A 26,917-nucleotide genomic window follows, 5' to 3' on the forward strand; every position below is an offset into this window, starting at 1 on the left:
TGGTTATAAAACACAGCTGTTATAAAGTGGTACATTTAAGCAGCCATGGTGATTGAGAATACCCATAAACCATTACTCAGGGGCCACAAAAATGATGTATTTTAATACATCTAAGACATGGCATTCTGGCGGGTGCTGCAGTCCTGTCACTGTTTACGGAGCGGTATAGCCACTACTAATGTATGGTGCCATATCTGTTAATCAATGGGAATGTGGTGTTTGCCAAAGTGCTTTAAGACCCTTTAGTCAGCTTATTGGCAGGGGTGCCAGGCTGAAAACTCCCGCTGGTCTGATAGTGATGGCCTATCCGAAGAATACATTATTAATATGAAGGTCCCAGGAGACCGCTTTAAAGGGCATTTCCTTAAAAATTATATTTATCATCTATCCACAAAACAGGTGATACGTGCATTAAAGAAGAAGGAGTTTTCCATTGGAACCCCTCTCGTATTTAGCAGCGCAACCATGTACAGGTGCCATGTAATACTACTTAGCATCTGCAGGGTGAATATATGGCTGCCCGCAGCTCATGTCGATCTATGAGTTGTTGGGTCAAAATCCTTTTAAGATTAATGTTGACCCAAGTGAAAAAAATTCCTTGCAAAATATATTATGGTTACGTGAAAGGTTCTTTATAGTCGAGCAGTCAAGCTAAAGAATGCCTTAACCCAAGAAGTAGTAATAGATATTTTATAATGGCAATGTCATAACGTCTGCTAAGAATAACAGAAATATTTGTTTATCCTGAGCACATTAAATAATGTACTAATACATTACATTGAGATTATCCCTCTTTCTTGAAATAAATATAGCGGTTTGCAACAGTGCAATTCTGCCCTACAAATATAGGGCAGAATGCAACAGTGAGCAAAGTACACCTACCAATAAGCAATAAAACAATACTCATGCTATGTTAACATGGCAACTTTTACCACAAAAGTAGCATATTTGGCAGCTATTAGGTAAAATAAATACATTCGTAAACATAGAGATGTTGTGACAGCATAAATATAGAAACATTCTAATAGAGGATTCTTCTCCTCTAGGTACCAAGATGTGGAGCTCATTGCACTGCATACAGTGTGGCGTTGACGTGTCCCGAACTGGAATCGGACACAATGAGTTCCCATAGGGTCACGTATGTCCCCAGAACAAACCCCAAGAAGCCCACAAGACTGATGAGAACATCCTTGGCTATGACCCAGCGGCTAAGACCTTCTGAGTAGTAAGTGGTTATTTCCAGGAGAGGCGGAATGATGAGAGCCAGGGCACTGCTGCTGACCGATCCCACCAGGGAGATGACCAAATCCAGGCGAGGAATGAGGATTGCCAAGATACCTGGTGACAAAAAGAAAGAATTCAAACATTTTCAACCAAGTCTGGACTAATAACTTACTAGTGACATTACTTGTGTTACTATTATGGTGCTTGGCTACAACCTTCAAGGAGCTGCGGACAGTATGATAAAGCCTGATACATAATGTCCTACTAACCAAAGGTTATAAGGACATTTATATGCCCATTAATTAAAAAGCTGCACCAATAATTTTCTTAGTGCCAGCTTTTTTTTCCCCAAATTAGATCTCAGTTTGTCCGGATGGTGCACAGATATTTTCCCTATGCATTTCTATAAGATACTCAATGTGAGTCAGATCAGGCTACAAAGAGAATGTATCTAGCCCAGGGTTTGACAAATCCCAAGTGCCAGGTCCCCATGGCGACTGAGAATATCTTGCTGGCACATCGGTCTTTGATTGGCCTTTTCATATTGTCTCAACAATTGCCTCATAATACTTGCGATTCACCACAGCGGGGGGTTTGGGTAGCGGAGAATGAGCGGCACCAGTATATCGTCTTAGCAGCAGAAAAGATTTTTGCTGTGGATTAAAGATTATGGTCTGCTGCGGTTTTCAGTGCACCGGATCTGTGCTCCAGACGCACCAAACATGGTGTGAATGCACGTTTACAATTGACTTTGCCTCTAATTTACTGTTTGAACTTCACATATTAATTGTGACGTATGACGTGAAAAAAAAAATTCTGTACACTTTCCAATAAAATATAGCTTCCAGTACAAAGAGTCTTCATAACTGCTGAAGGTGCATGCAGGGGTTAAGTGTGCTAAATTAATGTACATAAATAGTATGTAAAAAAAAAATAATAATAATCCTGACTCCTAACTTTTTATGCTGGCTTCTAGATTTAAAGGGGTACTCCGGCCCTAAGACATCTTATCCCCTATCCAAAGGATAGAGGATAAGATGTCTGAATGCGGGGGTTCCGCCGCTGGGGACCCCCGCAATCTCTCACCCACCTGTCTCAGCTGCACGAAGAGATAAACGCTCCGTGTCTGAAGCCTCACGACCACGGGCCGGAGTATTGTGATGTCATGACTCCACCCCCTTGTAATGTCACGCCCCGCTCCCTCAATGCAAGCCTAGACCACGGGGTCGGAGTATTGTGATGTCACGACTCCGCCCCCTTGTAATGTCCCGTCCCACCCCCTCAATGCAAGCCTATGGCTTGCTTGGATGGGGCGAGGTGTGACTTCACAAGGGGGTGGAGTTGTGATGTCACAATACTCCAGCCCCGTGGTGGTGAGGCTTCAGACACAGAGCGATCATCTCTTCGTGCAGCTGAGACAGGTGGGTGCAGCATGAGAGATTGCGGGGGTCCTCAGCAGCGGGACCCCAGCAATCAGACATCTTATCCCCTATACTTTGGATAGGGAAAAAGATGTCTTAGGGCCGGAGTACCCTTTAAATCAAATTTGCCGAGTGCTGATCTAGCCCATTTGAGAATTTTTTTCAACACTGTACAGAGTAAAAGCTGCACAATAAATGAAAGATTAAAAATGGTAACACAATTTCTTTTGATATAAAACAAATGTTCGTGTGTCAAACGTTTCTATAAGACCCTTACTAAGCTAGAAATAAAAGGGATTCACTGCGATCACATGCACCATGGCATTTTTCTCCACATATTTGAAGATCTGAGCTCATGAGGACGTAGTACCCATATAATTTAACGTGAATGCAATGAACATGTATCATAATCTGAGGTGGAGCACACTTACAGAGCTCTGCAAGTAAAAAGTTGGGAGCATTCTGAATTTAAAGCATACCTGTTATTTAAATTGACATTTCAGGATAAGCTGCCCTGCGTGTACATGAGGAGCAGCACTATATTTGTCTATATTATAACTCGTATATGGTATTTTTAGCAGATTTTTGTTATTCAGGCTTAATCAATAATTTTCAGTTCTTCTAGTGCTGGTGGGCGGAGCCTAATGACTCTATACACTGCAAACACACACAGAGAAGATCCTGCACTTCTATGTCTACACTATGTAGAGGGCCCTGGGGTGAGATCTCTCATTTACAAAGCTGTCTGTGCCGTCTATCAAAAAGTTTGATAACAGGAGAAAGAAGCTCTTTTTGTCTGATAAGATATATATTACACAGATTCTCATATTCACTTGTACTGTTTATCTGTGCAAAGTAAATATTCATATACTACAATATTACTTAATGTGATTTGTAGGATGAAGTGTACATTTTGCTACCCCATCTCCCCCCCCCCCCCCCCAAAAAAAAAAAAATTAAATAATAATCCAGTGTATGTAACAAAGCAAAAACAACAATATTAAAAAGAAAAAACGAAACAAAAATCTGTGAGGGCACAATATAGATTTTATATATATATATATATATATATATATATATATGTATGTATATGATTTATTAACAGGAACTAAAAACAAAACAAAAACTGGTTAGAGTAAAATAATACAAAACAAAGAAAAAAGAAAGAAAAACTAAATAAAAAACAAAACAGTAAATGCACAATACAAAACGGAAAAAAATTGACACATGGTCTCCCACCTTTCATAATCTAAAGTTCCATAGGGAGTCGGCAAGTAATCAAGTGAAGTATAGTACGTGGATGGGAAAATCCTGTCAGTACCTAATGGATAAAGGCCACTGCGGTCACTGCCCGGGCGAGACACTGGAGACAGATCAGTATGAGAAGAAGACTTTCCATAATCAAGCTCAGCATACTGCAATCAGTTAATGTAGAAGGAAGGAGACGCAGACCACCCCCAGTGCAGAATATGGACTTTCAGAATTATGGGTCTTATCTACTTATTGATGTGATGGCTTCATATTGCATTGTACACATGAGTGAAGGCTGAAGTGATTATACTGCTGCCAAAGGACATAGAAATATTATAGGTTATAGGCAACTCTAGAAGCTGGAGGTATGTTAATCTTGCTGGTTGCTAATCTTGATTAGGGTTTTGTATCACGTTGTGTGATTTAAATTTTTAAGTGATTTATAATTTTAAAATCTTAAAGGGGTACTGCAGCCAAAATTAACTTATATCCATCCCATCCATAGCATAGGGGAAAAGTTGCTGATCCCCGGAAGTCTGACCGCTGGGACCCCCTGCAATCTCCGGAATGGGACTTGGCTCTGAGTGAGGAGTGCCTGCGGTAGACGGCACACGCTCCATTGGTTTCTATAGGGAGCTTCGAAGAGACCGGAGTCCAGCACTCGAGCATCATCGGAGCTCCCATGGAATTGAATGGAGTGTATGCCGTTTAGCGATAGACGATGCGCGTTCCTCACTGAGTAAGACGGGGGCCCGTTCCGGTGATCGCGGCGGGTCCGACCGCTGGGATCAGCTACTTATATGGATAGGGAATAAGTTAATTTTGGCTGCAGTACCCCTTTAAAACACTCTCTGCAGTTTGGGGTATCTGACTACGGGGGAACAAGAAAACTAGAATATAGAATTACAGCTCTCCTATGTTTGGTCGCTACAGACAACAGACCTTCTTTGTATTTTGTTCTGCAGTTACAGGTTATAAAAACTTCTGTGATCCACAAATAATAAACCAACATTGCATATAGATAAACCCCTAAGGGTCTATTCACACGTACAGTATCCTGCGCAGGATTTGAAGCTGTGCTCAGTCATTTAGTTTACATTAAAATCTGCATCAAATCTGCCAATGAATACAACTGGATACAATGATATCAGCTGCTGAACTCTTCCTCAGATCAACAACCCCTGGGACTTAAAGCCCAGGATGTAACAACTTAGTATAGGGGACCCCCCACGATCTCCCGCACAGTGAATTGGCTCTCTGCATGAAAGGAGCCATTTCAACCACAGCACGAAGCTGCAGCCGACATGCCCCCTCCATGAAGCTCTAGGGGAGAGCTGGAGATAGCCAAGTACAGTGTTCCGGCTCTGCCACAGAGCTGCATGGAGGGGGCGTGTCGGCCGCCACTTTGTGTGGTGGTCAACACGCCTGATTTAAGCAAAGAACCGGGGTGCAGTGCGGGAGATCGCGGGGGTCCCAGCGATCGGATCTGACACTTATCCCCTATCCTTAGGATAGGGGATAAGTTGTTACATCCTGGAGTTCTCCTTTAAACCATCAATATCAATCTTTTAAGTTTTACAGAATGTTAATCCTCTATTCTCCTATTTCTATTAATTTCAAATATTAATAGAAATAGGAGAACAACACTGTGGTTAACCAAAACAGTCGGAGATGCGATAAATGATAAAAAAAAAAGTATTCAACTACTGAAACGGAAGATAGTGGGGTGGCACTAAAAATTATAAAGAAAATAATACATTCTGCAAAAAAAACAACTAATAAAATTGGCAAAAATTCCAACAGAGAGAAGTAGAGATGAGCGAACTTACAGTAAATTCGATTCGTCACGAACTTCTCGGCTCGGCGGTTGCTGACTTTTCCTGCATAAATTAGTTCAGCTTTCCGGTGGGCTGGAAAAGGTGGATACATTCCTAGGAAAGAGTCGCCTAGGACTGTATCCACCTTTTCCAGCCCACGGGAGCACCTGAAAGCTGAACTAATTTATGCAGGAAAAGTCATCAACTGCCGAGCCGAGAAGTTCGTGACGAATTTACTGTAAGTTCGCTCATCTCTAGAGAGAAGGATTGCCACAGAAAGTAAAAAAGAACCCAAAAAGATTTTTCACCTACATAAATAATAGAAAACTGTAAAATGAAAATGTTTCCCCAGCCCCTTAGAAATAATCTCGGTGTAATGATAAAAGAGGATAAAGAAAAGGCCAATCTACTAAATTCCTTCTTCTCTACTGCTTTTACACAGGAAAATCCAGAAAGTCTGATGACATGAGTAAGTAGATGATGGAAATCTCATCTGTTTATCCGAACAAGAAGTGCAGAGCCACCTTACTGACAATAAAACACATAAATAACTGGGCCCAGAAGGCATCCATCCTAAGGTTTTGCAGGAATTAAGAACCATGCTAGACAGACCCTTATTCTTTATATCTAAAGATTCTATAATGACAGGGATTGTGCCAAAGGGCTGGTGCTTAGGAAATGTGGTGTTTATATTCAAAAAGGGATCCTGAAAGTATAGACATTATGTTTAGCCTCTTTTGGGAGTAAGATTTTTGAGGGTTTTCTGAGAGATGCTATTCTGATGTATCTTAATAAAAGTAACCTTCTAACAGCCCCAACATGGGTTCATGCGGGATTGATCTTGTCAGACTAATCTGATCAGCTTCTATGAGGACCAATCTGAGGCATTTAATATTGTGCCACACAAAATGGGTAGTACATAAAATGAGGATGCTGAGACTAAGGGAGGGTCCGGTCCACTTATTTCAATTTGTTTATTAAAGGGGTTATCCACAATAATGTGATTTTCGTACGTACCTGGCAGACAGTAATGGACATGGCTTAGGAAGCATCTGCGCTTGTCTTGGGGCTAAATGGCTATATTGTGAGATTACCATAACACGTTGGCTAGCTTTTTGTGAACTGGCATTTCCTGTTTGGGTTTTCTTTTTTGCCTACAAATCCCATAATTCCATTTTTCCTCCCTCCCATTCATCAGCCACCCCACCCATTGAAAAATAAATTAGCTGCATCCATTCAAAAGACCTGTGGTTTTCAATCAGGGTGCCTACAGGTGTTGCATTAGTTGCAGATTGATCTCTCTCCCACCAAGCGATCCCTCCACCCATTGAAGCAGACAGGCTCCCTGTCATCAGCTGACTAGTGAGGTCAGGTCTCAACTGCATTGCAACCTGGGGAAAATCTGAGACAACAGTCATTTTGCATGCTGTTAAAAATAAATATTGGGGTGAAAATCACATAAGAATTGTCAGAAAACCGTCACACACAGGTACAGACACTATATTATGAACTACCCCTTAACGACGCAGGACGTAAATGTATGTCCTGGTGAGGTGGGGCTTAATGCACCAGGATGTACATTTATATCCTATACATAATCGCGTGCATCGGAGCGATGCTCGGGTCATGCACGGTAGGTCCCGGGTGCTGATAGCAGCCAGGGACCCGCCAGTAATGGTCGACATTCGTGATCGCACGGATGTCCGCCATTAACCCCTCAGATGCCGTGATCAATACAGATCACGGCATCTGCAGCATTGGGTCACTAAAATGGATGCTGCTGCAGCGATCCAATCACCCAGAACGGCAGACGGAGGTCCCCTCACCTGCCTCCGCTGCCTTCCACTAGTCTTCTGATCTGGTCTGCGATCGAGCAGACCAGAGTAGAAGATGACCGATAACACTGATCAGTGCTATGCCCTATGCATAGCACTGAACAGTGTTAGCAATCAAATGATTGCTATAAATAGTCCACTATGGGGACTATTAAAGTGTAAAAATAAAAGTAAAAAAAATTTTGAAAAACCCCCTCCCCCAATAAAAACGTAAATTGCCCCATTTTCCCTATTTCACCCCCAAAAAGTGTAAAAAAAAATAATTAATATACATATATGGTATCACCACGTGCATAAATATCCGAACTATTAAAATAAAATGTTAATGATACCGTACAGTGAATGGTGTGAACGTTTTATATAAGCAAATATGGTATCAGTAAAAAGTACAGATCATGGCGCAAAAAATTAGCCCTCATACTGCCGCTTATAGAGAAAAATGGAAAAGTTATAGGTCTTCAAAATAGGGGGATTTTAAACGTACTCATTTGGTTAAAAAGTTTTCGTTTTTTTTTTAAGCGCAACAGTAATAGAAAAGTATGTTATCATGGGTATCCTTTTAATCGTATTGACCCAAAGAGTAAAGAACACGTCATCTTTACCGTAAATTGTACGGCGTGAAAACGAAACCTTACAAAATTTATTTTCAATTTCCCCACACAAATAGAATTCCACACAAATAGTAATTTTTTGGGTTGCACCATACATTTTATGGTAAAGTGAGTGATGGCATTACAACGGACAACTGGTTGCGCAAAAAACAAGCCCTCATACTAGTCTGTGGATGAAAATATAAAAGGCGAGGAGTAAAAAACAAAAACTTAAGAATTAAATTGTCTGAGTCCTTAAAGGCCCAAATGGGCTGAGCCCTTAAGGGGTTAATGACCTTGTAAAGGGATTACTGAGTAGAATCTCTATATTTGCAGATGACATTAAAAGGGGTACTCCTGTGGAAAAAAAATATTTCAACTGGAACGAGAAAGTTAAAACAGATCTGTAAATTACTTCTATTTAATAATCTTAATTCTTCCAGTACTTAACAGCTGCTGTATTCTCCACAGGAAGCTCTTTTCTTTTTGAATTTATTTTCTGTCTGAACACATTGTTCTTTGTTGACACCTCTGTCCATGTGAGGAACTGTCTAGAGTAGGAGCAAATACCATATCAAACTTTTCCTGCTCTGGACAGTTCCTGACATGGACAGAGGTGTCAGAGAGCACTGTGGTCTGACAGAAAAGAAATTCAAAAAGAAAAGAACTTCCTCTGGAGCATACAGCAGCTGTTAAAATTTTTAGATAGAAGTCATTTACAAATATCTGTTTGACTTTCTGGCGTCAGTTGATAAAAATAAAAAAAAATAGTTTTCCACCGAAGTACCGCTTTAAACTGGGTAAGGTGATCACCGCAGAGGAGGATAATATAATATTACAGAGGGATCTGGAAGCTGGAAGCTTGGACACAGACATGGAAAATTAAGTTTAATGTGCATAAATGTAAGGTTATGCACTTAGGTCGTAAAAAAAAATTACAATTATGTGCTGAATAATAAGACATTAGAAAACCAGTGACCAGCTGCTGCCAAGGCTAACAAAAGTCATAGAATTTATCAAAAGAGGTAGAATGGATCATGACAGGAACATAGTTTTGCCTCTGTATAAATCATGAATCAGACCATACATGGAGTATTGCATCCAATTTTTTGCACTTGACATAGAAAGGACGTGACTAAACTGGAGAGTGTGCAAAGGACAGGACAAAGGAAATTAATGTTAAGGATGTATTAAATACCAAGACAGGTTATCAAACTTGGGGTTATTTAGTTTGGAGAAAAGACGTCTTAGGGGCGATCACAATGTAAAAATAAATGAATGGACAGTACAGAGATCTTTCTAGTGATCATTTTATACTTAGGTGGGTAACCATGACAAGGGGGCATCCTCTACGTCTAGAGGAAAAAAAGGTTCACTATCATCACAGATGGAGATTCTTTACAGAGTATACCAGGACTGGAAACTTATCCCCCATCCTAAGGGGCCCCAGCAGGGAAGGGGGCGTGTCGACCACCACATGAAGTGGCGGCTAACACGCCCCCTCAATACAACTCTACGGCAGAGCCGGAGCGCTGCTTTCGGAAATCTCCGGTTTTGCCAAAGAGTTGTATAGAGGGGGCGTGTCGGACGCAGCTGTGCGGTGGTCGACACGCTATCTGTCCGGACAGCCAGGGCCCCGTAAGGGAGATCAAGGGGGGGTGGGGGTCCCAGTGGTCTAACCCCCCGCGATCTATCCTTAGGATAGGGGATACGTTTTTCAATACTGGACTACTCCTTTAACCCCTTCATCAAATTTTTATTTCTGGCTCATGTTTTTTTCCTCCTTACATTCTAAGTCCCATAACATTTTTGTTTTTTGACTGACAAAGTTGTATTAGGGCTTATTTTCTGCGTGACGAGTTGGATTTTCTAATGATTCACTTTTTTTTTCTCATACAATGTATTACAAAGCCAGAAAAAAGATTATATGCAGGGCAAAATTGAAAAAAAATATGGAATTGCACAATTTTGTAGGGCAATAATTTTTTCGAAGTTCAAAGTATGGTCAATCTGACATTCCATATTTATTCTATGGGTCTGTATGATTCAAATGATACCAAAACTTGAATACTTTTTCTTTCGTTTTATTGTTAAAAAAATATAAAAAAAAATAAAAATTAAATAAATAAATAAAAACTTTGTTTATTACCATGTTCTCACCTCTATAACTTATTTTATTTTTGCACCTACAGAGCTGTTTTAGAGTCAGCTTTTTGCGTCATGAGCTATAGTTTTTAACAGTACCACTTTTGTGTAGTTCTGTTTTTTTGATCACTTTTTATTACATTTTTTACGGGATGTAATGTAACCAAAAATCTGCAAGTTTGGCGTTTGGAATCAGAAACATAATTTAATAGTTCGGACAATTACGCACACGGTGATACCAAATATTTGTATTTTTTAGTTTGTACAGTGTTTTATTAAATAAATGGGAAAAGGGGGGTGATTAGAATTTTTATTAGGGGAGGGATTTTTTTCATATTTTTAAAAACATTTTTTTACTTTTTTTTTATTCACATTTTTCGGCCCCCCTAGGTGCCTATCATAAGCCCTCATCAGATGGCATTACATTGATCTATGAAATCTGTGCTCGATTACTAAGGGCTGCCTAAGTGAGCCCTAAGCAATCTCAGAGCCAGGGAAGATGCTGAGGATCAGGTAAGACCTCGGGCTTCCCAAGTAACCCATAGTTGATCCAGGGATTTATTCTGATGCCATATTGTAGTCGAGAAGGAATTTTTCCTCTAGTATGGGAAAAACGGCATCAGCCTCATATGGGTTTTTTGCCTTTCTCTGGAGTAACACAGTAGTGCACTGTCCTCTATTTTGTTAATGGTAAAAGGAGATGCAAGAAAGGGAGATGAATCGCGCTGCCACAAGAAGTATGTAGAATGTAAATTTATTGCACACAAAGCGTTTCAAAGCCGCGCCGTACCGCCTGACGAAAAACCCTGCGCGGCTTTGAAACGCGTTGCATGGATCCTTTGTGTTTAATAAATTTACCTTCTGCAAACTTCTTGTGGCAGCGCGATTCATCTGCCTTTCTTGGATCTCCTTTTACCTATTTTTGCGCCTGGATGCTGGGAGCCACTATCACAGGATTCCTGATCAAGCGCATTGAGTGTTGTGCCTCCATTCGCACAGGTGAGTGCGTTTTGATTGGGCTCTCCACTATCTCATCCATCAGGTTCCATCCAGGGGCGCGCACACCCTGTTCTCTTTTGTATTTTCTATTGTGTTAAAGGGGTACTCCCGTGGATCACTTCTATTAAAAAAAAAATCTTAATCCTTCCAGTACATTTTAGGGTCTGTACACTAAAGAGAAATCCAAAAAAGAAATGCATTTCCTCTGATGTCATGACCACACTGCTCTCTTGTGACCTCTGCTGTCCATTTTAGGAACTGTCCAGAGCAGCATATGTTTGCTATGGGGATTTTCTCCTGCTCTGGACAGTTCCTAAAATGGAAAGCAGAGGTCAGCAGAGAGCACTGTGGTCATGACATCAGAGGAAATGCATTTCTTTTTTTGGATTTCTCTTTAGTATACAGCCCCTAAAAAGTACTGGAATGATTCAGATTTTTTAATAGAAGTGATTTACAAATTTTTGGGCACCAGTTGTTTAAAAAAAAAAAAAAAAGGTTTCCACTCGAGTAACCCTTTAACCCCTTAAGGACCGAGCCCTTTTTCACCTTAAGGACCGGAGCGTTTTTTGCAATTCTGACCACTGTCACTTTAAACATTAATAACTCTGGAATGCTTTTAGTTATCATTCTGATTCAGAGATTGTTTTTTCGTGACATATTCTACTTTAACTTAGTGGTAAAATTTTATGGTAACTTGCATCCTTTCTTGGTGAAAAATCACCAAATTTGAAAAAAAATTTAAATTTTGCATTTTTCTAACTTTGAAGCTATCTGCTTGTAAGGAAAATGGATATTCAAAATATTTTTTTTTTGGGTTCACATATACAATATGTCTACTTTATGTTTGCATCATAAAATTTATGAGTTTTTACTTTTGGAAGACACCAGAGGGCTTCAAAGTTCAGCAGCAATTTTGAAATTTTTCACAAAATTTTCAAACTTGCTATTTTTCATGGACCAGTTCAGGTTTGAAGTGGATTTGAAGGGCCTTCATATTAGAAATGCCCCATAAAAGACCCCATTATAAAAACTACACCCCCCCAAAAGTATTCAAAATGACATTCAGTAAGTGTATTAACCCTTTAGGTGTTTCACAGGAATAGCAGCAAAGTGAAGGAGAAAATTCAAAATCTTCATTTTTTACACTCGCATGTTCTTGTAGACCCAATTTTTGAATTTTTGCAAGGGGTAAAAAGGAGAAAATTTTTACTTGTATTTGAAACCCAATTTCTCTCGAGTAAGCACATACCTCATATGTCTATGTTAATTGTTCAGCGGGCGCAGTAGAGGGCTCAGAAGGGAAGGAGCGTCAAATGGTTTTTGGGGGGCATGTCACCTATGGTGCCAGAACAGCAAAAAAACACACATGGCATACCATTTTGGAAATTAGACCCCTCAGGGAACGTAACAAGGGGTAAAGTGAACCTTAATACCCCACAGGTGTTCCACGACTTTTGCATATGTAAAAAAAATATTTTTTTTTTTACCTAAAATGCTTGGTTTCCCAAAAATTTTACATTTTTAAAAAGTCTAATAGCAGAAAATACCCCCCAAAATTTGAAACCCAATTTCTCCCGATTCAGAAAACACCCCATATGGGGGTGAAAATTGCTCTGCTGGCGCACTACAGGTCTCAGAAGAGAAGGAGTCACATTTGGCTTTTTGAAAGCAAATTTTGCTCTGGGGGCATGCAGCATTTAGGAAGCCCCTATGGTGCCAGAACAGCAAAAAAAAAAACCACATGGCATACCATTTTGGAAACTAGACCCCTCGGGGAACGTAACAAGGGGTAATGTGAACCTTAATACCCTACAGGTGTTTCACGACTTTTGCATATGTGAACATTTTTTATATTTTTTTACCTAATATGCTTGGTTTCCCAAAATTTTTACATTTTTAAAAAGGGTAATAGCAGAAAATACCCCCCAAAATTTGAAGCCCAATTTCTCCCGATTCAGAAAACACCCCATATGGGGGTGAAAAGTGCTCTGCTGGCGCACTACAGGTCTCAGAACAGAAGGAGTCACATTTGGCTTTTTGAAAGCAAATTTTGCTCTGGGGGCATGCCGCATTTAGGAAGCCCCTATGGTGCAAGGACAGCAAAAAAAAAAAAAAAACACATGGCATACCATTTTGGAAACTAGACCCCTCGGGGAACGTAACAAGGGGTTAAGTGAACCTTTATAACCCACAGGTGTTTCATGACTTTTGTATATGTAAAAAAAAAAATTATTTTTTTTACCTAAAATGCTTGTTTTCCCAAAAATTTTACATTTTTAAAAAGGGTAATAGCAGAAAATACCCCACAAAATTTGAAGCCCAATTTCTCCCGAGTACAGCGATACCCCATATGTGGCCCTAAACTGTTGCCTTGAAATACGACAGGGCTCCAAAGTGAGAGTGCCATGCGCATTTGAGGCCTAAATTAGGGGTAGACATAGGGGTATTCTACGCCAGTGATTCCCAAACACGGGGCCTCCAGCTGTTGTAAAACTCCCAGCATGCCTGGACAGTCAGTGGCTATCTGGCAATACTGGGAGTAGTTGTTTTGCAACAGCTGGAGGCTCCGTTCTGGAAACAGTGGCGTACCAGACGTTGTGTAGGGGTATGTGTATATGTAGGCTGTGTAGGGGTATGTGTATATGTAGTGTTTTTTACTTTTTATTTTATTGTGTGTTAGTGTAGTGTAGTGTAGTGTTTTTAGGGTACAGTCGCATGGGCGGGGGGTTCACAGTAGTTTCTCGCTGGCAGTTTGAGCTGCGACAGAAAATTTGCCGCAGCTCAAACTTGCAGCCGGATACTTACTGTAATCCTCCGCCCATGTGAGTGTACCCTGTACGTTCACATTGGGGGGGGGGGAAAACATCCAGCTGTTGCAAAACTACAACTCCCAGCATGTACGGTCTATCAGTGCATGCTGGGAGTTGTAGTTTTGCAACAGCTGGAGACACACAGGTTGTGAAACACCGAGTTTGGTAACAAACTCAGTGTTTTGCAACCAGTGTGCCTTCAGCTGTTGCAAAAGCTACAACCCCCAGCATGTACGGACAGCGGAAGAGCATGCTGGGTCTTGTAGTTATGCAACAGCCGGAGGCATACTACATTGGCTGGGGATGCTGGGGATTGTAGTTATGCAACAGCTGGAGACACACTGGTTTACTACTTAACTCAGTGTGCCTTCAGCTGTTGCAAAACTACAACTCTCAGCAGTCAACGGGCATGCTGGGAGTTGTAGTTATGCAACCACCAGATGCACCACTACAACTCCCAGCATGCACTTTAGCTGATTGTGCAAGCTGGGAGTTGTAGTTACACAACAGCTGAAGGTACACTTTTCCATAGAAAGAATGTGCCTCCAGCTGTTGCAAAACTACAAGTCCCAGCATGCCCATAAGGGCATGCTGGGAGTTGTGGTGGTCTGCCTCCTGCTGTTGCATAACTACAGCTCCCAGCATGCCCTTGTTGCATGCTGGGAGCTGTTGCTAAGCAACAGCAGGAGGCTGTCACTCACCTCCAACGATCCACACTGCAGGACTGTCCCTCGCCGCCGCCGTCGCTCCTGGGGCCCCGATCCCAACAGGGACGCCGGGGATCGGGGTCCCCAGCACCGGGGGTCGTCTTCCCGCACCCGCTCACGTCCTCCGGAAGAGGGGCAGAGCGGGTTGCGGGAGTGACACCCGCAGCAGGCGCCCTGATTGGTCGGCCGGTAATCCGGCCGACGAATCAGGGCGATCGTGAGGTGGCACCAGTGCCACCTCACTCATGCAGACTCTGGCTGTTCGGGGCCCTCTCTGACGGCCCCGATCAGCCAGTAATTCCGGGTCATCGGGTCACTGGAGACCCGATTGACCCGGAATCCGCCGCAGATCGCTGGACTGAATTGTCCAGCGATCTGCGGCAATCGCCGACATGGGGGGACATAATGACCCCCCTGGGCGATATGCCGGGATGCCTGCTGAACGATTTCAGCAGGCATCCGGCTCCCCTCCGGCTAGCGGTGGGGGCCGGAAATGCTCAGGGCGTATCCATACGCCCTCGGTCCTTAAGGACTTGGAAACGGGGGCGTATGGATACGCCCTATGTCCTTAAGGGGTTAATGGCTTTACAGAGATTAGTATCATCTGCAAAGAGTGATACTCTACTATAAAATCCCTGTACAAGATCATTAAACCCTTAAGGACTTGGCCAATTTTCATATTTGCACTTTCGTTTTTTCTCCTGCCCTTCTAAAAAGCACTTTCAAATTTTCACCTACAGACCCATATAAGGGCTGGCTTTTTGCATCACCAATTGTACTTTGTAATGACATCACTTATTTTATAACAAAATCTGCCACAAAACCATAAAAAATTATTTGTGGGGTGAAATAAAAAAAAAAACACCATTTTGTAAATTTTGGGGCTTCCTTTTCTACATAGTTCACTTCTCAGTAAAAATTACACATTACCTTTATTCTGTAGGTCCATACGATTACAAGAATACCCAATTTGTATAGGTTTTATAGTTGTTATTTTTTTGTTTGCTTTTTACCAATTTAAAAAATTTAAACTACATGCACCAAAATTAGTATGCTTAAAATTGTCTTCTTCTGACCCCTATAAAACCTTTTTACATTTTCACATACAGAGCTATATGTTGGCTCATTTTTTGCGCTGTGGTCTGTAGTTTATATTAGTACTATTTTTTGATGGGACTTTTTGATTGCTTTTTATTAAAAAAAAAATTGTAAATATATTATATGAAGTGACCCAAATATGCACAATTTTGGACTTTGTTTTTTTTTTTTTACGTGTACGCTATCAATCATGCAATTTAATAAACATTTTATTTTAACAGTTGAGACACTTATTTTTTATTAAATTATTTTATTTTTAAAAATGGAAAAAGACCGGTGATTCAAACTTATTAATTCACTTCTATTAACTTTTTTTTTTAAATACAATTTTTCCCTTTTTTTTTTTTAGGGGGCTATAACTTGCAATCTTATGATTGCATACACTGTTCAAATGCTGAGCTTTGGCTCAGCACTGATCAGTGTTATCGGTGCTCTGCTGCTCTAGCCTGTCATGTCTGGTAGGGACATCAGAGCACCGATCGGACAGTGAGGAGGCAGGTAGGGGCCCTCCCAACGTCCACTAAGCTGAACCTTGAGCTACCAGCAAAGTTAGATTCTGCATTTAGATGCCGCAATCAACTTTGATTGTGGCATCTAAAGGGTTGATGCCGCAATCAACTTTGATTGTGGCATCTAAAGGGTTGATGCCAGGCATTGCCCAAATCGGCAATGTCCAGCATTAAAGGGGTTATCCAGGAAAAAACTTTTTTTTATATTTCAACTGGCTCCAGAAAGTTAAACAGATTTGTAAATTACGTCTATTATAAAATCTTAATCCTTTCGGTACTTATGAGCTTCTGAAGTTAAGGTTGTTCTTTTCTGTCTAAGTGCTCTCTGATGACACGTGTCTTGGGAACCGCCCAGTTTAGAAGCTCTTCTAATCCGGGCGGTTCCCGAGACATGTGTCATCAGAAAGCACTTAGAAAAGAACAACCTTAACTTCAGAAGCTCATAAGTACTGAAAGGATTAAGATTTTTTAATAGACGTAATTTACAAATCTGTTTAACCTTCTGGAGCCAGTTGAAATATAAAAAAAAGTTTTTTCCTGGAATACCCCTTTAACTGTGAGTCCTGGCTGCTGATAGCAACCGGCACCCACAGGGTATGAAGCCTACTCAGTTTGTGAGCATGCTTCAAACTGCGGTAACGGGACCAATATGTACAGGTACGCCCTTGGTCTTTAAGTACCAGGACCTTAAGAGGTTAATAAATGAAAAACACACACATTTAAATCCTAGTACACATTTTAAAGTTCAAAAAGCCATTTAATGAGCTCTAAAATCCTCTAAAACCTATTCTGGTTGTCTGCAGACACCCTAAGGTCCTGTACACAGTACGGAAATTCCGATGGATTCCACTAGCAGCAGCCTCCTATTGATTTCAATGGGATTCTGATGCACATTTCAAATGTCGGTAGTTAAGTCATGGAACTACCAATGAGAAATTATTCCACTGGAGAAGTCCTGTGACTACGCTGACCTGATGCAGGCATACATACCAGGGATCCTAGCATCTAGTCCCATTCATTTGCGCAAGTTCTCTGACTGGCTTAAAGGGGAACTCCCCTGGAAAAAAATGTCTTTTAAATCAACTGGTGCCAGAAAGTTAAACAGATTTGTAAATTACTTCTACTAAAAAAATCCCAATCCTTCCAGTACTTATCAGCTGTTGTATAATACACAGGAAATTCTTTTCTTTTTGAATTTCCTTTCTTCCTGACCACAGTGCTCTCTGCTGACAACTCTGTCCACGTCAGGAATTGTTCAGAGCAAAAAAGGTTTGTTATGGGGATTTTCTCCGGCTCTGGACAGTTCCTGACATGGACAGAGGTGTCAGCAGAGAGCACTGTGGTCAGCCAGAAAGGAAATTCAAAAAGAAAAGAATTTCCTGTGTATTATACAACAGCTGATAAGTACTGGAAGGATTGGGAATTTTTTATAGAAGTAATTTACAAATCTGTTTAACTTTCTGGCAGCAGTTGATTTAAAAGAAAATGTTTTCCAGTGGAGTACCCCTTTAATCTAATAGGCACAGGTGTGTGGGTCTTCCTGTTATAGGGCCCCTTGTTGACTCGATTCAGCCTCATGTAGTGTAAGAAAATGGGTTAGGTCAACCATTGTATAATTTGTGATGACCATAGGTTCTGTACTCCATTTTTTTATTCTAACTCCCCCTGCGTGGGTTCATTTTGTCGGCAAAGCAAACCAAACATTTTTTTTTTTTTTTAAAGCATCTTAATAAAACTTGGTGTTAAATATGGACGCTGACTTTTAGTCTGTTCACTTCAAGTCTGAAAAGGCCGCAGAATGGAGAAACAGTGTTTCACCTTCTATAGGTGAAGATTTAGATTTCCACTAGGATAGCGTCTATACTAAACTGCAATATCAAGATTAATGTGAAGCCAGAGCTGAAATCAAGAACTGTCCAAAAGCAAGGTGGAGAGGGAAATGGAGAGAGTGGTATTAATCAATACAGTAATGGAAGACTCGCTGTATGGGAAGTGACAAGGCGAGCAGCAAGGACCAACTTGTGGTGCTCGCATCTAATTTACACATCAACTCTGACAGCCTCATAATGGGATTAAGTGAAATTCTGACACCACAAAGGAGGTTACATGTGGAGGTTCAGGAGTCTGCCGCATTCGGGGATTTGCTCTCTATAGCCAATACAATAATTCATAGTGCATGGAATGGAAATTTCACCTACGCAATGCCCTTCAGAGGTTTGCGTAACATCTAGAAAATATCGACAAATATTTAGCAAAGTGCACAGAGTTCTCCCCGTAACCGGGAACATTGCTGACAGGCTACTAATGAAAAATAATGCAGAATTCGTTTCACAGGCAAGGTTGGAATGGGATCATCCAAACTCTGGTAAAGCCAGAGAATACTTTACCCTAAAATCTATCCACTTTAGGGAACAATAGGTTAAACCCAATCCCTGTATCTTGGCATGTATAGACAGGCTTTTCAGGGGTCTGTGAAAGCTGGGTTACGATTCTGCAGCATCCTCTGGATACAGATGTAGTAAAGTAGAGTGGTGCAGCAGGAGCTGTCAGTATTCTGATTCATAATCTGCTCAAAGGTAATATTTTCTGAAATATTACCTGTACCATGAACCACACCAGAGAGGTAGCGGGAAATTAGGGAGGTAAACAAATGGCTCAGAAGCTGTTGTAGGAAGGAAGGGTTTGAGTTCATGGAGAACTGGGCGGACTTCACTGTCGGATACCGGCTCTACCGTAGGGATGGGCTGCACCTCAATGGGGAGGGTGCAGCTGTGATTGGGGAGAAGATGGCTAGAAGGGTGGAGGAGTGTTTAAACTAGGGACTGGGGGGGAGGGAACCTACAACATAGAGGGGGAAGATAGTGTAGATAGAGAGGGGGGACTTATTAATGTACCTGGGGGTGGAGCAGAGGGAGGGGTTAGAATAGTTAATAGGCATAGGCTTCATAGGAAAAAAAAAACATACACCATTGAATTGCTTGTTGACTAATGGCAGAAGTCTGTCCAATAAAACAGAAGAACTGGAGTTGATCATGTCTGAGGAGAATTATGACATAGTTGGTAATCCAGGCTGGGATTATTATTAAAAAGGAGAACACTTGGGATGACTGACGTGGAAAAGGACTTAAGGGTCTTAGTAAACAGTAAATTTAGCTGTAGTGACCAGTGTCGGGCAGCTGCTGCCAAGGCAAGTAAAACCATAGGGTGCATCAATAGGGGCATAGATGCCCACGACAAGGAAATAATTCTACCACTGTACAAATCACTAGTCAGACCACACATAGAATACTGTGTACAGTACTGGGCACCAGTGTACAAGAAAGATAGTGGAGCTGGAGAGGGTTCAAAGATGGGCAACCAGGGTAATACGAGGAATGGGAGGACTACAGTACCCAGAAAGATTATCAGAATTGGGGTTATTTAGTTTAGAAAAAAGAAGGCTTAAGGGGCGACCTAATAACTATGTATAAATATATCAGGGGACAGTATAGAGAACTCTCCCATGATCTATTCATACCCAGGACTGTGTCTATAACAAGGGGGCATCCTCTACGTTTAGAGGAAAGAAGGTTTCTACACCAGCACAGACGGGGGTTCTTTACTGTAATAGCAGTGAGACTATAGAACTCTCTGCCAGAGGAGGTGGTCATGGTGAACTCTGTAAAAGAATTCAAAAGGGGTCTGGATGCATTTTTGGAGAATTAGAATATCGCTGGTTATGTATACTAGATTTATAGGGACAGAACATTGATCCAGGGATTTATTCTGATGCCATATTTGGAGTCGGGAAGGAATTTATACCTCTAGTATGAGGGGTTTTTGCCTTCCTCTGGATCAACTCAGTAGGGGCTCATTAGGGATACAGGTTGAACTTGGTGGTCTTTTTTCAACCTTATGAACTATGTAAACAGACTTTAGGCACTTGAAGGGGTTTTTACCATGATTCATTTTCCACAGCAAACTTAAAAGGAGAACTGTACTGAAAATTATTCCATTTCCTCTGTACCCGGGCTGCAAAAAAAAAAAAAAAACTTTAACTCACCTTCCGACGTTCCCCATGTTGCGCTGATATTGGTGTCCCGGTCCTCCAGTGATGGTCTTCTTCCTGCTTCCTGGGGACAGTGAATTATACTGCGCTCAGCGTATCGCCGGTCGCAGTGATGTCTCACCTCGGCCGGTAATAGGCTGAGCACACTGTAAAGCAAGAAACCTGGGCCCCACCTTCTCCCTGCTGCCCTAGCCACAACCCTGTCCTAAGAACATGGCCAAAACAACACAAAAGTGGGACAAATCCGTAAATGTCCTTACATGTCTGGAGACCTGAAAACGGCTTCCACTTGCAGCCCACATCCAACCTGACAGAACTTGAGAGGATCTGCATAGAGGAATGGCAGAAAATCCCAAAATCCAGTTGTGTACACCTTATAGCCTCATCCCCAAGAAGACTGGAGGCTGTAATCTTTGGCAAAGGTGCTTCAACAAAGTAGTAAAGGGTCAGAATACTTATGTCAACGAAAGATTTTAGTTTTTCCTTTTCAATAAATTTGACATTCTGACATTCTATTCTCACTTTGTCATTATGGAGGATTGAGTGCAAATTAATGGGGAAACTTTAATTTCATTTTTAGTGAACACTTTGCAAATGTATTGTACATCTACTGTGTATTCATATTTCACTGTGGTAAAAAATAAATAAGAATTAACACTTGCCTATACTGGTCTCCTGAGGCTCCTAGTCCAGCAAGATTTGGTCCCCTGCTTACTGCTTCCTACATAAAAGTCTTCTCAGTAGGACCTTCCCACTCAGCCAATCACTGAATAAGGCAGGACACCACTAGAGCCAGTGATTGGCTGAGCGGGCAGGTCCTACTGAGAAGGCTCATCGTAGAAGTAGCAAACAGAGGAATCAAGCAGAAGGACCAGAAGTTGCTGGAATAGGAGCTTTTGTGGAACAGGATAGATCATTTATTAGTATCATTTATTTTTATTTTTTATGGAAAAAACAGACACCCCATGACTGTCCCCCGTTTCTTTTAATGCAATCTGGGGTACATAAGACCCCACTAAGCATGCTTGATAGGTGCTGACTAGAGAGGAGCGAACTTACAGTAAATTTGATTCGTCATGAACTTCTCGGCTCGGGAGTTGATAACTTTTCCTGCATAAATTAGTTCAGCTTTCCGGTGCTCCGGTGGGCTGGAAAAGGTGGATACAGTCCTAGGAGACTCTTTCCTAGGAATGTATCCACCTTTTCCAGCCCACCGGAGCACCTGAAGGCTGAACTAATTTACGCAGGATAAGGTATCAACTGCTGAGCCGAGAAGTTTGTGACGAATCGAATTTACTGTAAGTTCGCTCATCTCTAGTGCTGACCCCAGTGGTGACTATGGATCCTAAGTATACGGTTAGAATACCCCAAATTATAATGTATGCCAGAGGAGAAATAAAAAAGTTTCCATAAATGAAAAGATATTTAGAGAAATCTCATCTCCGCACTGAATTGCTAATTTGGTACAGCTTCAAAAAAAAGAGACGTTTTTATCTTATGGACCAGGTAATGAATAAGAACAATGGACCGGAGGATACAGCCACGACCTGTGCCCCTCCAGGAAAGGAAAGAGGAAAGAGCTAAGTGGTACCATGCCTCCTCTACAGTGAAGCAGATTTCCATTAATTCGACAGAAACTCCCATGGGAATCTCCAGCTCTAGTGCATCAGTCAGAAAGCGTTTCATATGTGTCTTCTCCATTATCTAAACACAGCACTTGTCACTCTATGAATATACAATACCTGAAGAGCTACAGGGAAAAGCTGTGTATTTTAGGTCATGTTAACCCACTGTGGTGTATCAAGGTTTATTCTCATGCTATAGAAGGCAAGCAAAACAGGATAAACTCTGGCACGGATATCAGTAAAATCACTTATTCTTTACAAAATGTTATTAAAAGCAGTTATACGTCCATGGCAGACAATATCTGACGCGTTTTGGGTCCTCTGGTATGGAAACTTTTCATTGCTATGCGTACAGTCAAGCGCAACTAATTAAAAAGTGTCTTACAATAGTTATACAATATAGATATGAAATCCAAAATAAAACAACAACATACGACGGACTAGATGATATGTTGTTCTTTCTTCTTGGTTTATATCTATATTGTGCAGTATTATACTTGAATAGAACAGAAATAGGAGCACATAACCAGGATACTTTTGCTAATAATCCTCTGAACAATTTATTGCGTTTTACTACAGGCATAACAATGAAAAGCTTGCATACTGAAAATTTCTTATATACTGTATTTTTCGCCGTATAACACAAACGGGGGGGGGGGGGGGGGGAGTTGGTGCGTCTTATACGGCAAATACACATTAAAACCCTGTCCTATCGTGGCGGTCCCTGCGGCCATCAACGGCCGGGACCTGCGGCTAATACAGGACATCACCGATCGTGGTGATGCCCTGTATTAACCCTTCAGACGCGGCGATAAAAGCTGATCACCGCGTCTGAAGCGAAAGTGACACTAACCCCGCTGCTCAGTCGGGCTGTTCGGGACCCCCGCGGTGAAATCGCAGCGTTCTGAACGGCTTACAGGACACCTGGAGGGACCATACCTGCCTCCTCGGTGTCTGCTCCATGCCGGGATCCCCTGCATGGCCGGCACTCTCCTTCGTCGTCACGCACGCCGTCCCGTCATCCAATAGGAGCGGCGTGCGTATCGACGTGATGGCGGCGACGGAGAGCGAGGATACCGGGCCGCATAGACGTTCCAGAGCAACGGGGACACCCCGGCGAATTGGCTACAGCGGTGGAGGGCGACATCCAGGGCAGCAGTGACGAGCGGTGATGGGTCCGGAGAGGCGGGGACACGTGAGTACTACCTCCAATACCAGTGGTCTTCAACCTGCAGACCTCCAGTTGTTGCAAAACTACAACTCCCAGCATGCCCGGACAGCCGTTGGCTGTCCGGGCATGCTGGGAGTTGTAGTTTTGCAACATCTGAAGGTCCGCAGGTTGAAGATCACTGTCCTATACTTTACATTGTATTTGGTTCAGAATCTTTATTTTCTGGATTTTTATTCTTTAAAATTGGGTGCGTCTTATATGCCGGAGCGTCTTATATGACGAAAAATACGGTAATATTCTGATCCACTCCCTAAGCCAGGGATAAGCAACCTTTTGGTAGTGCTGTGTCAAAAAAAAAAAACAATCAAAGTCACTTGGTGTGCCAGAAATATGGGTGTGGCTTTATTATGGGTGTGGCTTACTGTGGGTGGGGTTTGTCACAGGGTGTTTTTTTTTCTGAATGATTCCAATATATTGTCCCTGCTGTAAGGAACTTAGCCCATACACTTGGCAATTTGGCAGGAAGAAGGATACTAACATTAATGGGTAAATTTACAATGATGCAAAACAGTAATTATGTCCAACAAGGGTTAACGGGGTATTCCAGGCAAAAACTTTTTTTTTATATATCAACTGGCTCCGGAAAGTTAAACAGATTTGTAAATTACTTCTATTAAAAAATCTTAATCCTTCCAATAGTTATTAGCTTCTGAAGTTTTCTGTCTAACTGCTGAATAATGATGTCACGTCCTGGGAGCTGTGCATGATGGGAGAATATCCCCATAGGAGCTGGACAGCTCCCGGGACGTGAGTCATCAGAGAGCAGTTAGACAGAAAACAACAACTCAACTTCAGAAGCTAATAACTATTGGAAGGATTAAGATTTTTTAATAGAAGTAATTTACAAATCTGTTTAACTTTCCGGAGCCAGTTGATATATAAAGAAAAGTTTTGGCATGGAATACCCCTTTAACTTATAGCACTTTTTAAATTTAACATATATTTTCTCTGGGATTTTGTGATGCCTTTTGCACGTGTCATTAATGTGTTTTTCAAGTATAATAATTATGCTCAGACCTGGCTGCTATTAGATATACTATTCATTGTCCATAGTGGGATCTTGTGTCTAGGGGGTAGGTTGTTTTTTTCCAACCAGAATTTTAAATATTTTTATGTGTGTTCTTCGTTCTTGTTTGTAATACATAATTAATTGGATGCCTTTCTTTTTGCTACCTACATATTAACATGCACTTATTTTCTTGCTGGGTCGGGGTCATAGGAATACAGTAGTGTCATCATTTAGGTTTAACCTATTAATATTGGTTTATATCTCATTGTCACATAACATATAAGTCAATAGAACTTAATTCTGAGTTAAAAGGTGTCTCCCTTTTCAAGACCACCAGTGTTACAAAGCTACAAAGACTGCCTCGCTCTGGAGGACCTGTTCTATCCTGTATTACTCTAGCAAGCCAATGATATAAACAGGTAATGCGTACTACTTAACTTCTCCTGTGGTGGCGCTGCAGGGAAACTGAACAGTTACTGCTAGGTTCCCTCACAGATGATCGCTGGAGGTCTGAGCATGAAAACACTCTGCAGAAAATATCCAAATTAGAAAACCTCCTTAAAGGGCATCTGCTGACTAGAGGTTAGGGATCGACCGATATCGTTTTTTTAGGGCCGATAGCCGATAACTTATACCGATATTCCGGTATAAGTTATCGGCTATTTATCCCCCCGCAACACCGCTGCAGATCATTGATTTAAAGCGGGCGCTTTAAATCAATGCACTGCATTGGCTTTTGCGGTGCCATAGGCCGCCGCCACCACCCGCTTCTCTCCCCCTGCCTGTCCGGGGGTCCTGAGACCTATCACCATCACCGCCACCGCTCCCCCGACCCGCCGCACCGGCCCCATTGCCTCCCCCATCCCCGGTTTTATAATTACCTGTTCCCGGGGTCCACTCCACATCTGGCTCCGGTGGCGTCCTCCTGAACTGTCACTGTGCGCACTGACGGTGACGTCATGTCGCGCACGTCACGTCACTCGTCATTGCGCACAGCGTAACGCAGGACGCAGCAGGAGCAAGATGTAGCGTGGGTCCGGGAACAGGTAATTATAAATCCGGGGATGGGGGAGGCAATGGGGCCAGGGCGGTGGGGGGTGCGACGCGGTGCGGCGGGTCGGGGGGGACTTTCGCTGTGCGGGGCATTATCGGCTTATCGGCAAGGCAATTGCTGATACCGATAATGCCCAAAATCGTGATTATCGGCCGATAATATCGACCATACTGATAATCGGTCGATCCCTACTAGAGGTATCAGTAAAATGCCGCTGGCAGTAAGCAGTCAATGATATCCTATGGCTCCATCTCTTAAAAAGATGTATTATGTAAATCCCCAATAAGTGGTGGAAAGTGTAGACCCGAGCTGTGCTATAAGAAATGAAAAGACCAGTTTCATATTGTCGATAGGGTACGTACCGAAACAGCATTGGGAGAATCTAGTGCCCAGTTATCTATTTAATAATGTATACATTTCCTGGATGTATAACAGAGGAACGGCAAAACATAGCTGGAGTGAAAGATGCTCCAGAATTGCTATCTTAGGCTACTTTCACACCACCGTTATCACATGGCAGTGTGGCAGCCATCGGAGGAGCCTGGGGAAATAGCGGGAGAAAAATTACTGCAAGAGCAGTCTTTTTCTCCCGCTACTCCCGTTAAAAAATAACAGGTCCTGGCGGCTCCCATAATATTAAATGGTCAAGAAAGCAGACAAGTAGTCTTCACATAAAAAGGACTCTAGTGTCATGGCTCATATAGAACATAAGGGTTAAAGGGGTACTCCGCTGCTTGGCGTTTGGAACAAACTGTCCCGAACGCTGGAGCTCATGACGTCATAGCTCCGGCCCCTCATGATGCCACGCCCCGCCCCCTCAATGCAAGTCTATGGGAGGGAGCGTGACGGCCGTCAAGCCCCCTCCCGTAGACTTGCATTGAGGGGGTGGGATGTGAAGCCATGAGGTGGCGGGGCTATGACGTCACGAGCTCCCAGTGCCGGCTCCAACGTTCGGAACAGTTTGTTCCAAATGCTGAGCAGCGGAGTACCCCTTTAAGCCTAGTATACAAAATAGTTAGATGGCAGCGGCAATTGGAGTCATCTCTCACGCAAAGCACAAAAGATGTAAAATATTACTTCACTCCACTGAAAAGGGGTTGACCTGTCAAATATCTTTCTCTGCTTCTGCATGAACGCTTTTGATGGGTGCTTATAGGTTTAGTCTAACATGCTGAAAGCTTATATGGTAAACTAGGGTGAGCCTGATGCTATGAAGTCTGGAAAAGCTAAGGAAGAATAAAGTCAGGAGGCAGCCAAGAAAGTCGTAGCCAAATGGGAACAGTGAAGCATTATATCTCTAGTTCTGAGGGGAAAGAACAAAGTATTGCAAGACAGAGAAAGGAACATATACAGTAGTAGAATAAAGGCTTGTTTATAGCTTTTAAAGCATTTCAGAAGACACATTAAAATGTAAAGCTTTTCTACAGTATAATATAGTGAGGTCATAATACAAAAGAGGTCATTCCCTGACCTTGCTGATCCTTGACTTGCTGTTTACTATTGATATTCAGGCTGTTGCTTGATGCAGCTCCATACTTCCTTAA

At 42.0% G+C, this 26,917-nt stretch overlaps 1 protein-coding gene across 3 annotated transcripts in view; it reads right to left on the bottom strand.

Moving 5' to 3' along the window:
- Window positions 1–310: 310 nt before the first annotated feature.
- LOC130267313 (proton-coupled amino acid transporter 1-like) overlaps window positions 311–26,917 on the bottom strand; it is a 99,961-nt gene continuing 73,354 nt past the window's right edge. For 2 of the 3 annotated variants that reach the window (XM_056516853.1, XM_056516854.1), the window contains exon 11: window positions 311–1,338. In XM_056516853.1, coding sequence (XP_056372828.1) covers window positions 1,064–1,338 — 275 coding nt within the window. In that variant the 3' untranslated portion in view covers window positions 311–1,063. Of the gene's footprint in view, window positions 1,339–26,891; window positions 26,913–26,917 lie in introns of those variants that run through there. The other variant, XM_056516855.1, reaches the window with a different exon arrangement.

This window comes from Hyla sarda, chromosome 4 (genome assembly GCF_029499605.1).
Source record: "Hyla sarda isolate aHylSar1 chromosome 4, aHylSar1.hap1, whole genome shotgun sequence".
Taxonomy (NCBI): Eukaryota; Metazoa; Chordata; class Amphibia; order Anura; family Hylidae; genus Hyla; species Hyla sarda.